This window comes from Sorex araneus, chromosome 3, assembly GCF_027595985.1.
Source record: "Sorex araneus isolate mSorAra2 chromosome 3, mSorAra2.pri, whole genome shotgun sequence".
Taxonomy (NCBI): domain Eukaryota; kingdom Metazoa; phylum Chordata; class Mammalia; order Eulipotyphla; family Soricidae; genus Sorex; species Sorex araneus.
The window spans coordinates 49062813-49077610 of record NC_073304.1 but is presented as its reverse complement, the minus strand read 5'-3'; the positions used below and the strand labels follow the sequence as shown (position 1 = coordinate 49077610).

Below are 14798 nucleotides of genomic sequence, written 5' to 3'. Positions count from 1 at the left end.
TCTCACACATTAATTATAAAAGAAAAATGATTTTCAAAAACAAGATTTTTCAACTATGAATAGATACTGAGCTGTATAACTTTTTTTTCCCTTGAGGTTTTGAGCCATACCCAGTGGTGCTTGTGGGCCGTTCCTGGCTCTGTGCCTAGGAGTGACCCTTGATGGTGATCAGGGGACCATATGTGGTGCTAAATCACCAGGACACAAGGCAAGCACCTTAACTCCCCCTCTGTACTGTCTCTCCATCCCTGTATTACTTTTTTGGGGGGTCACACCCAGCAGTGCACAGGGGTTACCTTCTGGCTTTGCACTCAGGAATTACCCCTGGCAGTGCTCAGGGGACCATATGGGATGCTGGGAATCAAACCCGGGTTGGCCGTGTGCAAGGCAAATGCCCTAACAGCTGTGCTATTGCTCCAGCCCCCCTGTATTACTTTTTAATTGAATTTATCTGAAAGGGATTTTCAGGCTAGAATGCAAGCAGATAATTATAGTAAAGAAATATAAGAGGAGCAGAACATGCTTTTGTTCTGTGAATTTGGCTTTCCAGTACAGGAGTGAGGTTATTTCTATCTTCCTGTCACTGTCACTGTCATCCCATTGCTCATCGATTTGTTTGAGCTGGCACCAGTAACGTCTCTCATTGAGAGACTTATTGTTACTGTTTTTGGCATATCCAATACACTACGAGTAGCTTGCCAGGCTCTGCCATGCGGGCGCGATACTCTCGGAAGCATGCTGGGCTATATTGTTTTATTAAGATTTTATTAGGGAATACAATTCTATTGAGTATAGCTCCACTTTAGATCCGTAATGTAGGGCTGGGGAGATAGCTCAGAAGGTTGGGATGCATGCTTTGCATTCTGGATTTGATCCCAGGCTCCACATGGTTTCCTGGGTACTGCTGGAAACCACCCTGGAGAAGTCCCCAAGATCCACTGCTGTGGCCCCCCAAACAAAAAAATTTAAGTCCAAAATATAAACTTGATGTATAGTGTTTACAGCTATGAAATCATTAAAATCATTAACTGAAATATGGAATGCATAAGATTTATATTTTTCTTTATTTTTCAGCATTTTGATGTTGAACTATTAATAGGGAAATAAAGTAATAAGACCTTAGACAATTATAAATTCAGCTGTAGGATGATCATTCTCTTTAAAGAAACAATGGAAGACTATTGTTCCAAGGTATAAACTATTGTTTTTATAGGTATAGATTTGGGAATTATCAGCATAGGCATCCTGTCTGAAGCCATCATAATAAATTACATTGAGGAAACAGTTAAAAGTTGTTTATGATGAAGAATAAACAGGGACCATAGATCTGGTAATTAAGAAACAAGAGTAGGAGCCAGAGAGATAGTATAGCAAGTAAAGTGTTTGTCTTGCACAAAACCAGGTTTTTTTCCCTGGCACCCCACGTATTTCCCCAAGTCCCACCAGGAGTGATCCTTGAGCATAGGGCCAGGATACTGAACACAGCCAGGTATGGCCCCCAAACCACATCAACAACAAAATGCTAGTGTAATCTAGATATAACTGGTATGGGCAGCAACCTAATGCAAAGGAGAGAAATGGTTTTATGGGATCTTGAGGGCTAAATAGCATAAAAGGAGTGTTTCTAATACTGAAAACTGTATCGAGAGACATGAGAAGAGAAAACAATGAAAACGAAGGACTGGGGATATTTTTAAAGTATTTTTTGCCTTCCATTCAAAATTGTTTTCAATTTTGAGGCTCTCAAGGTTTACAGACTATGTGGTATGACTCTTGCTCCTATATTTGCCAACCTATCTATAGGCTTTATAAGTCTACTGGGAAAATTTAGTTACATATATGACGAGTCTCCAGCTCTAATTTACTTTGATCTTTTCTTGGAGGATCGAGGGGCGGAGTAAGGGGTTATTCCTTACTCTGTGTCAGGGTCACTCTAGCAGTACTCAGGGGACCATATAATGTCAGGAATAGAACCCAGATCTGCTGCTTGCAAAGCATGCACTCAGCTCCTAGAGCTCTCTCTAGGACCCTTTATTTGGATTTTGATCTTGATCGAAGCCTTGGTAGGCAAGTTTTAAAAGATAGGCCTCCTCGGTATAACTACAAAAATGCATTGTTTTCCTTTTAAAATGGGGGTGGGGAACTGTGGTAGATAAATGCAGATTATCTTAACTTCTTTGGCTCTCTATATGTTGTTAGTGTGTTTGGACTAATGCCTGACTAGTCTAGGAAGCAGTTATTTGAACATCCAGAATACTGTAATATATTGATTGGTGCATTTCAGTGACTGATGGGGGGGGGGGATGAAGTGTGTGTGTGTGTGTGTGTGTGTGTGTGTGTGTGTGTGTGTGAGAGAGAGAGAGAGAGAGAGAGAGAGAGAGAGAGAGAGAGAGAGAGTAGCATTGAAAACATTGCAGCACATCGTCTGTCACTGTCTTCACACTCTGGGGATGGGCTGAGGTAGGCAGGGTGTGACGCTGATATTTGTGTGAACTCGGGTTTGTGATGCTGCTGAGCCTGGTTCATCTGCTCTCCCCTCCCTTCCCCTCCCCACTCCTTCCCACAGCGCCACGGCACCTCTTTGGAGTCTGAGCTAACTGCGCCCGGCGCGCGGGCACAGAACCTCCCACCGCCAGTAACCTGCGGCCCGGAGCGGAGCGAGAGCAGCGACAGCGCCTCTCCGCCACCAGCCCCGCGACCACCATGGCCGCCCACCGCAGGGACCGAAACAGCTGGGGTGAGTAGCGGCGAGGGCGCTGCCCGCAGCCTGCACGGGAACAGGCGCTCCCCTTTGGGCTTCTGCAGCCGCCGCGGAGGGCCCGGGACTGGCGGCTCCAGGGCTGCGAGAGGCCACAGCCCGGCCGCTCCCAGCCTTGCAGGAGCCACCGGGTCCTGGACCCCGAAATGCTGAGCTGGAGGGGTGGGGGTGGGGGCGGTAGGGCTGCTGCTTGCCGAGGCCCGAGCCTCTGGCTTGCGTTACCCCCCCACCCCCATCCGCCTCCTCCCAGCATTTGGACAGCACCTCCAAGAGCCTCCGGATTGTGTTGCAGGGTGGGTTTGCCGAGGGAGGTTAGGGCGGGCAGGGGTGGGGGCTGCTGCTACCCAGCCAAGAGAGGCCATGGGTCCCCAGCCCCAACCTCTGCCCCCCCTCCCCCGGAGCTGAGCTGGCCTGGCTGGGCACGGGCTCCGGCGGCAGGGCGGGGGGGGGGGGGGTACGGTGTGGGGGGGGGTGCTGCGCGCTGAAACAATGAGGTGGAGCACGCCGGGCACCCAACAAGCGGACCTCAGAAAAGGGGCGCGAGCGTGGGAGTCCCCTAGTGCCGCAGGCACTCTCTGTAACTGGGGCGCTGGGAGAATAAGGAAAGCAAAGTTGTGCTTTCCAGCCTTCTGCCCCACCCCGACCTGGTCCCCTATTTCGGCCCAGTCATCTGGGAGGCTTTGTTCTTCTTCGGCGTTACCTTTTGGAGATAACGGGGCTCATGATTCAGCACCAGGCCGAAGGGGAGGGGGGAAGGAGCCGCGAGGCCCAGTGGGTCCGCGTCGCGAGTGGGTGGGCGGCGCTCACGCACGCGGAGCGGAGCGGGTGCAGCGATGCTGAGATGCCGTCCCGCCCCTCCCCTCCACGCCTGCTACTGCGCGCGCGGTGGGGGCCCCCCCCCGGGGGTTTCTCTCTCCCACACAGCCGCCACCCTGGGCTTTCAGTTTCTTCCAATCGCAATGCCAGCCTCACGCCCGCCGGTCTCAGGAAATACAGGGCCTTCTCTCATCTACACCAGACCTGAGTGCAAGTCACTGTGGCTTGGCGCTAGAGAAACATTTTATTAATTAGATTTGTTTGATGATGATGATGATGATGATGATGATGATGATGATGATGATGATGATGATGATAAGTTTGCACCTCCTGGGAGCTTGGAACTACTTGATTTCAGTGCCTCTGAGAGACCACTTTTATAGCTACCCATCAGACCAAGAAGTATGAATTTCAATTTTAGCTATTTTGGTTTACTTTGCTCCATTTCTCCTGGCCTCAATCTGTTCTGATGACAACAGTTTTAACACCTCCCCTCCCCCTCTGCCCTCCTGTGGTGGAGGCAAGTGTGGGGAGTTGAAGCAGGGAGTTGTGTGGCTAGTTCTGTGGACTGGTTCTGTGTTGGAGGGTGCTGGGTGTGGCTGCAGGCTGAAAAGGGAATCTGCCTGCCCTCATTGCAAGAAGGTCCGAGTTGTCAGCCTCGACCTGGGATTTAAGATAAAGTAGTCCCATTTTCTGAGATCAACAAACCTCAAATTTAAGGGCGGTACCTACTGCAGTAACACAGGTTTTTTGCTTCTTCAAAAGTATGGGTAAGCTTTTTCCAGGTATCCCTATCACCCTTTCCTTGCACATTCAGTTAAAGTGTATTTGGTCAAGTCAGTTTGTTTTGTTTGTTTGTTTGTTTGCTTGCTTTTTGGGTCATACCTGGTGATGCACAGGGGTTACTCCTGGCTTTACACTCAGGAATTACCCCTGGTGGTGCTCAGGGGACCAAATGGGATGCTGGGAATCGAACCCGGGTTGGCCACGTTCAAGGCAAACGCCCTACCCGCTGTGTTATCACTCCAGCCCCTGGTCAAGTCAGCTTTGACCTTGATCTTCATGCTTTATTGTCTCCATGCTGCTAAGAGACAGATATGTGAGAATTTATTGAGGATTGTCCTTTCTGAAACTTTGGACCATTATTATTCTTCAATATTTCACTTGGTTACAGAATTTTAAATAGTGGAGACTGTGTTGGGAGTGTGTTTCAAATGACATTTTCATAAAAGTCACATTGGGGACTTATTAGCAATGCAGATTCCATATTTCCCAGTGAGAGAGCCTTTTGCTCCCCAGCTGAGGCCTCGTATCTTCCAAGCTTGTGTGCTAACACTAAGCTAAATCCTCAGCTACTCAACAAGAGCTTTTAAATCTGTAGACCTGAAATGGAGACTAAGAACCTGCCTTTAAAATCAGATTTTAAAAGATTATAATACCGTGATTTAGCAAGTTGTTCATAATACAGTTGTTCCAGGCATCAGATGTTCCAACACCAATCACACCACAAATGTTTCCAATTTCCCACCCACCACTCCAACCTGCCCCCTTGTAGGCACAAATTACTTCATATTGTTTGTTAAAACACAAAGAAATGAAATTACCAAAACTTAGATCAGTAAAAGTCAATTTGTGATCATTGTTTTTATCTTCACAGTGATGTTTCTAAAGTCACTGAGGATTTACTGGGCCAGTTATTGCTAGTTGAATCTGTTATTGTTTAGGCTCATTGAGCTTGGTGGTTGTATGTAACTTTCCCATCAGATTTGCTGTGATCCTCCTGGACTGACAATACTAAAATTTGGAGATGTCGTGCAGCCACACAACCTGCTCCAGAGCTATAGAGCCAGAACATTTTGGTGCCTTGCCAGTTTGATGAGATTCCGTTGTGGAGCTAAGACTGGTTAGAGGGTCCTGGGTGTGGCTGCAGGCTGCTGTGCTTCAGGCAGAAAAGGGAATCTGTCTGTTCCCATTCCAAGAAGGTTCCAGACCTGGGAAGATTAAATCAGCACTTGAGGTGATCGAGAAGCAGTTAGCCATTAGTTTCAGGCATTAAATGATACTACTTTTGAAATACAATCTTAGATTTGTGTGTGTGTGTGTGTGTGTGTGTGTGTGTTTTAGGCCACGCCCAGTGGTGCTCAGGGCTTATTTCTGGTTCTGTACTCAAGGATCCCTCCTGGTGGGACTCAGGGATCATATGTGGTTCTGGGGATTGAACACTGCTTGACCACATGTAAGGCAAGCACCCTGCCCATTGTACTGTCTCTTCAGTCCTATCTAAGATTATTTGTATTAGAAAAAAAAACCTATCTCAGATAGTTTATCCAGAAGTCATGAAAGTAGTGTAAGTGACAAATAAGGAAACAAAATACTAGAGTCATGATGTGTTCTTGGGAAATTTTCACAGAAAGGAAATAGTGGAATTGTTGAGTTGAACCTTGAAGCCTTACTACTCAAGAGTTTTCTTTGCCATAAATTAACTATGTGGCAAATTACTTAGAAAGTGTAGCTTATGAAATTGAAGGCAGAGGATTTTTGGCAAAGAAAATGTTAGCCATTTCTTTCTTGATTCCATTTTATTGCCAGCATCTAATATAATATCTAACACATAGGTATGCAGTAACAATATAGCTTATATCACTGAGCTAATATTCTATGAGGCATATACCCTATTTTGCATTTCATACATTAAGACTGTAGAGCATCCACTGCTCATCACCCTGAGTAATAATTCCTCTCTTTGGTGCTGGATAGAGGAGTGTTCAGGGTAAGAATGAAGAAGTAAGAGTGGTGAGTGGTGAAGGGTTCAAGGAGTATTGGGAGACTAACAAGTTTTATAAAGAGGCAAGGCTATTTCACACAACATTGGAGTCTGAAGACATATGAGAAAACGGGAAAAGTCTTTTTTTGTTATTTCAGCTTTGGGGCTACACCCTGTAGTACTCAGGGGCTACTCCCAGTTCTGTGCTTGGGAGTTGCTCCTGGCTATACTTTGAGATCAGTGGTACTGGAACTCAAACCTGGGCCTTCCACAAACATTCTAGCCCATTGAACTCCTCCCCTGCCCACCCCCAGACAAGAAAATTTCATTTAAAAAAAACTGGAGGATATTAGTACAAAATAGGGATATATGCAGTATCATTTCTAAGGAACCAGGTTTTAATTTATTCTGGATTTGTGCCAGTATTTTTTAACTTGGTGCTCTAAGACCTCAGCTTATGTCTCAGAACCTCACAAATTGCCAGCCTAAGAATGCTTAGAGGTCAGTCTGTTGTCCTATTTACCCCTGCAGCTTGGACCAGGGAGATTTGTTCCTTCCATAGTTCTCATACCATCAATCAAAATCATCTCCACATTTGAAAGAGATGTGTGGGATGTGTACATTGGGCAGTGGCTCAGCAATCGAGGTTTATTTCCCGCCACCCAGAAGTCATAGTTAGGGTGGGACAAGCTAGTCACTCTCTTCCCAGATTAACAGTTATTTACCATTCCCTTGCGAAAGCTCAGCAACCGCTTAGCCTGGGCTACTATGCTATGCCCTGTCTTCTTAAGCCATGATTTGTGATGGCATCTTTTGCTAATAAATAAGCAGTACCCAAAGCGACAAGGTTCCTTTCCAACCTCAAATCCTGTAACTGGGATCATGTGACAGCACTGTAATGTCTTTCCAAGGAGATGCCTCTCTTAATGGATCAATTGCTGCCTGTTTGGCTCCCAAGTCAATAAAGTATGTTAAAAGTTTGTTTAAAAGAAACAAAATAACAAGCAGAGCTAATAAATGCTTGTGCCAGGGTACCAACTCAAGCTGTTTGGCTTTAGATCCTTTTACCTTTACTGTTCTCTTTTCCAGTTTTTTTTAATGGATATTACCTACTGCATTGATAGAACCACAGTTTTTGAGCCCCATTCACCTGCATTATTGTATTTTATCTTTAGTCTTTTAAGTTAACAGGACATAATATTCTCTGTTCTGCAGATGAAAAAACTGAGTCTCTAGTAGATCAAATGACTTGATGACGGTCATATATTTAGTAAGTTAAAGAACTGATATTAGAACTGAGAGTTGTCTTCTAATTTATTTTCTATATATGATGTTTAGAATTTTTTAGTGACATAATAGGGCTTGGTATGAAAGTAGCATTAAAAATAGGCCCAGTAGAAGCCAGAAGTCTCTAATGGAAACAAAATACTATGATCATATTTAAAAGAAGTGAGCTGACCATATCATTTTATTAAATAAATACTTTTGAGACAAATTAGAAAGAGCAGAAAGCAAAGGTACATTATTCAGAACAGAGAAATACCCTGTGAGGCTAACACCCAACTGTGCTCAGGCAGGGCTTTCTGGCTCTGTGCTAAGGAATCACTTTTGACAGACTTAGGAGAACATATGTGATGTCTGGTATCGAACCCAGGTTGGCTGCATGCAAGGCAAGCATGCTACCTGATGTATTAGCTCCCCAGCCCCTGTCAGGTTATATTAATAGATGTTAAGTGGACATTCAGAGACCTGTTAAGATACTCCAGGGTCCTTGAAGCTAGAAAGCAGATAAAGTAGCTCTGCTGACTTCAAAACTGTGATGGTCTTTGAGTATCATACTCAGAGATATAACTGGGAAGCATGTAGCATTGGGAATCCTGTTACTAAACTAAATTGAACTAGAAGTTAGTTCCATAATAAACTAGAAGTTTGAATAAATTTAATCATTTACAGGTCAAATTTTTCCAGAATTATCTCTAATTTTAAATATAGTTTAATTTTTTTTTTTTGCTTTTTTGGGTCACACCCAGCGATGCACAGGGGTCACTCCTGGCTCGTGCACTCAGGAATTACTCCTGGCGGTGCTCGGGGGACCATATGGGATGCTGGGATTCGAACCCGGGTCGGCTGCGTGCAAGGCAAACGCCCTACCCGCTGTGCTATCACTCCAGCCCCTATAGTTTAATTTTAAATTTATTTTTTAACTGGATCAATGTGAGATATACAGTTGCAAAGTTGTTCATGATTGGGTTTCAGTCATACAATGTTCCTATACCCATCCCTTCACCAATGTACGTTTCCCACCATCAGTGTCCCCAGTTTCCCTATCGTGCCCGTCCCCTCACCCCTGCCCCTGCATCTGACTCTATGGCATGCACTTTTCTTCTCTTTTTCTCTCTCCCCCTCTCTCTTTCTCTCTCGTTCTCTTTCTCTCTCTCTCCCTATATATCTCTCTCTCATTCTCGCTCTTCCTCTCTGTCTCTCTCTGTCTCTGTCTCTCTCTGTCTCTGTCTCTCTCTCTCTTAAGCCATTTTTTCAAGGGACAGAGAGGTACTGTTGGGTTTATGGTGCTTTCCTTGCAATGCAGTCAACACCGATTTGAATTCCTGCTACCACACATGATTCCATGAGCACTGGTTCCATGAGTGATCCATCAGCACTGATGGGTGAGACATAGCAACCTCCCAACCAAAGTCAATTTTCCAAAGGCAGGCATTAGTATCGTTTATATATATATATATCCTTTTAATATATATACTTTCAATATATATTAGTGTCCTTTTAATATATATCCTTTTAATATACAAATAATCTGAGATACAGCATAAATAACTTGTTACAGGCTTTTCATTTATAATCTATAAATCTAGAATTTAGATGTAAGATTTTTTTTTGCATCCCCCGTTCATGTAACCAGGATAAGGAACTAAACTAAATTCCTATGTTAAAAGATGCCACAACAAACCTATCTAGGCTGGAGCTGATATTAAAAAGAATCAATGCTTTATAAACTTGATCACCTTTCAAAAGAAAGCAAAAAATGTGCTAGTGTGGAAAAGAAAGGGAACAGATGACTATCAGTGACAGTAGCCCAGAAAGCAGACTTTCATGCTGGGCTTAGAGCTCACGTTCTGCCAGAAACAAAGCAGAAGTACAGCCTTGTTTTGTCTATTGTTTTTGTTAGTTACAATTGCTTGAAAACCTATATACCATACGAAAATTTGAATTTTTATACAGTGTTATAGGAACCAAGAGTGCAATATTTTATTAAAAATATTTACAGTGAAGTGACTTTTTCCTGCCCTCTTTTTTAAATTTATTTTATTAATTAATTTAAAGTTTTTTTTTAATTTTAGGCCACACCTGGCTGTGCTCAGAGCTTACTCCTGTCTGCACTCAGGGATCGCTGTTGGTGGGCTCGGGGGACCATATAGACACCAGAGATCAAACCCGAGTTGTCTGAATGCAAGGCAATGCAAGACCTTATTTGCTGTACTATCTCTCCCATCTGTATCTCCTCTTTTTAATACTATCTTAACTTCACAGTAATTAGAAGAAATGTACATTTGTTGAAAAGGTAGCTTATGTCTAAAAGAGGTGTAAAATTGTACCCCTAAAACTTATATGATCTTTAAATCAGCATTATCGCAATAATTAAAACATTTAGTAAAAAGAATATATTTTGTTTTAAAAAGAAAATAATGAGTTCCTGTATCCCCTTACCCAGATAAAGAAGTATAATTATCCATTTGGTAGCATACCATTTAAGTTCTTTTATAGTTTTCTTTCTTGTGTGTAGGCTATGCTGTCATCTAAATGCCGGTATGTTAACATCCTAATGCCCAATGTGATAGTATTGGAAAGAAAAAACTACATCATGAAAGCAAAGTATTTCTCTATAGATTAATGCTCTTTTTGGAGGGAGTAGAGGCAGAGAACATACCTGGTGGTGTTCAGGGCTTACTCCTGGCTCTGTGCTCAGGTATAATTCCTGGCAGGGAATTGAAGCGGAGTGGGTGATAAGGCAAGCACCTTAACCTCTGTACTCTCTTCCTGCTTGCTAATGTTCTTTTGCAAGAAACTGCACAGAACTCCCTAACCCTGTCCATCATGTGAAGATTTAACAAGAGTCTGTGGCTCAGAAAGTCTTTATCTGGCAATGTGGATTTTCTTTTTTTTTTTTTTTTTTAAATTTTTTATTTTTTTTATTGAATCACCAAGTGGAGGGTTACAAAGTTCTCAGGATTATGTCAGTTATACAATATTCAAACACCCCTCCCTTCACCAGTGCCCATCTTCCATCCCCAACCCCCCCAGTATATCTGCCGCCCCCTCCCACCTCCCTAGTCCCCACCCTTGTACGTGATAAGTTTCACTTCATTTGCGCTTATCTCGATTACATCCCATGTTTCAACACACAACTCACTACCGTTGCTGGGGTTTCCCCCCAAAAAGAAAAAGACAGTCCTATTGCCAATGAGGCATTTGATAATTCTCCATTACTAAGCATATAGAGATATTAAGTCCTGCTGTTTGTTACATAACTTTTCTTTTTCCCCCTTGCCCCGCGCCACCGAGTTCACGCCTGTTTTGTAATCGCCACGCTGTCTGACAAAGGGAAAAAAACCGAAGAGGATGGTTATTTCCCGTCATCAGCCGGCGTGGGGCTCTGGCTTAGTTGATAGTCTAGTAGAGTGTCTGGAAGCAGTTTCTGGAACCAAAGCTCTTGCGCTGATATCGGCTCCGGCTCGAGATACCACCAGCGTCCCGCTGGTCCATGTACCTAATTTTCCCCCTTATTTCCCATTCCCACGCCACCAGGTCTGTTTGCTTAATGGACATCACACTATGTTTGACACCACGCCACGTTTCTTCCCGAGAAAGAAGGATATTTCTTCTCAGCCGGCGTGGGGATATAGCTTAGTTCAGTCTAGAGAGATGGCTACCATTTTGATTGCCTTCAATATTTCAACAAAATACTTACTATTCTTGTTAGGATCACCCACAAAAGTCCGACCCATTAAGAAGGAACCATTACATACTGCTGATACTAAGATAACATTAGGTCGGTTCTGGGTTTCTGTCTAAAGTCCAGGGAAAAAGTTGAAGGAGAGAGAGAGAGATTTCCACACGGGGGACCTGGCGGAGACTCTCAAGTCACATACTGCAGGTTGCTGGTGGGCTGCCGGTGTCCCAAGCAGCTCCATCCTCTTCGTCAGTCATTCTGGGGGTGCGGGCGCGGAGAAATGGGAAAGCCCACGTGGCTGCACTCTCTTTAAGTGTCCGATGTGGGCGGAGACCGGTACTTCCCCGCCCTCGATCCCCTGCCAGCCGCGCCGCGCACTTGGGTGAGTCTCTCCATTTTGTGCTCAGAAGTGGGGTAGATGCTGTGCTGTGCCCAGAGGTTGAGGGGAAGAGAGATAGATTAAAGAAAAAAAAAAAGAGAAACACCAGGCCCCCGCTCGGGGGACCTGGCGGAGACTCTCAAGTCACATACTGCAGGTTGCTGGTGGGCTGCCGGTGTCCCAAGCAGCTCCATCCTCTTCGTCAGTCATTCTGGGGGTGCGGGCGCGGAGAAATGGGCAATGTGGATTTTCTGATCTCAGTCTTCTGGCCACTAGAAACTAAATTTCTGTTGTTTATGAATTACTCAGACTTGGTATTTTGTCATAGAAGTCTGAAGTAAGGAAGATATGTAGTTGTTTTCTTTGTGGTTACCATGAGGATAAAATTCAACATCCCTAAGTTAAAACACTAGTTGAAATTATAACAGGGTAAGGTAACCAAGTGAAAGAGATACCATTTCTCTAACTGCTTTCATACTTGTCTTCAAATAATTTTATTGTAATGTGGTTCTCTGAGTTTGTCTTGTTTGGAGTGAATAGAGCCACTGCTTATTTGTGGTCCTTAAACATCAAATTTAGGGTGTCTTCTATCAAATTTGAGAAACAAAGCCTTCAGTCATTTCTTTAAATAATGGATCTACCATGTTTTCTCTTTTCTTGTTCTGGTACTCCTACATCATGTGTCTTGGTCTGTTTTATGATGTTCTGTGGGTCCCATTAGACTCTGTCCATTTTTCTTTAATCTTTTTTTCTTTTTTTTCAGGCTCCATTCTTCCCATTTTCATATCTTCAAGTTCAATGATTCCTTCTTCTATTAAAATATTCCTTTAAATTCCTGTAGTGAATTTTTCTATTCAGTTTCTGTATTTTTTCCTTTTTCTAATATTCTAGTTATTTTAAGGTTTCCTATCATTGATATTTCATTCTTTTGATACCTTGTTTTCTTGACTTTGTACAGATTCTCTTTATATTACTGAAACATCTTTAAGACAGTTGTTTTAAGTCTGTCTATTAAGTCCACCATCTAGATTTTCTTTTGAACGTAGTTTTCCCTTTGCACAGGCTGTGCTTTCCTACTTCTGTGTTTATGGCTTAGGTTTTTGGTTTTTTTCAATTAAAAACTGGGCATTTGAATGTAATTAACTTGGTAACTCTGAAAGTGATATTCTGTCCTTCTTCAGAGCCTTCTTCAGAGTTTGGTTTGAGGTCTTGTTTTCATTTTTGTTTTACTTTGCTTTTATATAAATACATCAATATGTAACCTTTTTCTCTTATTGAAAATTCAGCCAGATTTTCTTTGTTTATGTTTTTCTGAACGTATATCTTTTTTTTGGGCTTATGCAGTTAAGTTTCCAATTTCCCCTGACTTTGTGTATCTTAATCTTTTTTTTTTTTTTTTTTGCATTTTGGGTCACACCTGGCGACGCACAGGGGTTACTCCTGGCTCTGCACTCAGGAATTACTCCTGGCAGTATTCAGGGGACCATATGGGATGCTGGGGATCGAACCCAGGTAGGCCGCGTGCAAGGCAAATGCCCTACCCGCTGTGCTATCGCTCCAGCCCGTGTATCTTAATTTTTAATGTGGACTTCTAGAAGGGGAAAAAGAAAAAACCTGAAGTGAAGGAAAATGGTGCTTGCCCAGTGAAAGTCCTGGAAGTCATTTTAGCCAGAGGGGAGGAGCATTGAACAGTGGTGGTGTGGGGAAAGAGGCTACAGTAAAGCCTTGCCTCTAAGTGATAAGAATAAGTAACCAGTGATAAAGAATACTGGTCCCTAAAAGAAAAAAAAAAGAATACTGGTCCCTAATTGGGGGAGGGACCAGTATTCTTAATTTGGGGAGGGGCTGAAGCTATAGCACAGCGGGTAGGGCATTTGCCTTGCACACCGCTGACCCGGGTTCAATTCCCCTGCCCCTCTTGGGGAGCCTGGCAAGCTACCGAGAGTATCTTGCCCGCATGGCAGAACCTGGCAAGCTCCCCGTGGCGTATTTGATATGCCCAAAACAGTAACAAGTCTCACAGTGAAGACGTTACTGGTGCCCGCTTGAGCAAATCGATGAGCAATGACAATGAATTTGGAGAGAACAGGGTCCCTATTGCCTACCTTGGCTCCTAAGGTGTTTGTAAATTTCTCCAGGAATACTGGCATTCCTGCCTGCTGTAGGACAGAAGGGTGCTAGATCAATGGCCATTTTTCAGCCAAGAACTGAACTGTACTGAAATTAACCTGCTTTATTTTCCAAGCTGCCTTTGAAGTTGTAAGCTTTGAATAGACTCCAAACGTCCAGCAGTAATGTTACATAGATTCTTATTCTATAGTTGTTATCCAAGTAGATTCCTGGTAGTTTCCACTCTGCAGTCTTTCCAATGCTTCTTTCCTGTGTTTCATTTTGAGCTCTAGAATTATTTTATTTTTATTTTATGCATAATGTGATATAGATAATGTATATATAGCACTATAGCACTGTCACTGTCATCACATTGTTCATCGATTCGCTCGAGTGGGCACCAGTAACATCTCCATTGTGAGACTTGTAGTTACTATTTTTGGCATATCGAATATGCCACGGGTATCTTGCCAGGCTCTGCCATGCGGGCGGGATACTCTTGGTAGCATTCCGGGCTCTCTGAGAGGGATGGAGGATTCGAATCCCGGTCAGCCATGTGTAAGGCAAACACCCTACCTGCTGTGCTATCGCTCCAGTCTGTAGAAATTCTTTTCACTTTTTAAATTATGGATAGCCAAATTTTCTAAATTCATTACTGAATAATCTACTCTTTATATATTGATCTCCAAGTTTTTACTATCAAATATTGTATCTGTGAATCTATCTCTGCACTCCTACTGCAGTATATTTGTCTATTCCTGTGTCAGTATGACACTGATTTAATTGCTGTAGCTTTCATAATGTCTTCATATAAGGTAAAGCAGATTGTTTCATGATGTTCTTCTGTAGGGGTGTTGTAAAGTACTCTTTATTCTTGGTTTCTTGCTCTCATATACAATTATAGAATCAGACTGTTAGGATCTTTGGAAGGCCAAGTTGAGATATTTTAAATTAAAATTTCATTCAGTATGTAGATTAACTATATAAAATTAAGAGGTTTGCTATA

At 43.2% G+C, this 14798-nt stretch overlaps 1 protein-coding gene across 3 annotated transcripts in view; it reads left to right on the top strand.

Moving 5' to 3' along the window:
- Window positions 1–14798, top strand: part of ATL1 (atlastin GTPase 1) — an 88089-nt gene that overhangs the window by 17081 nt on the left and 56210 nt on the right. Inside the window, exons 1-2 of one of the 3 annotated variants that reach the window (XM_055132911.1) lie at window positions 2400–2460; window positions 2567–2737. In XM_055132911.1, coding sequence (XP_054988886.1) covers window positions 2704–2737 — 34 coding nt within the window. In that variant the 5' untranslated portion in view covers window positions 2400–2460; window positions 2567–2703. Of the gene's footprint in view, window positions 1–2399; window positions 2461–2489; window positions 2738–14798 lie in introns of those variants that run through there. The other 2 variants (XM_055132910.1, XM_004601724.3) reach the window with 2 other exon arrangements.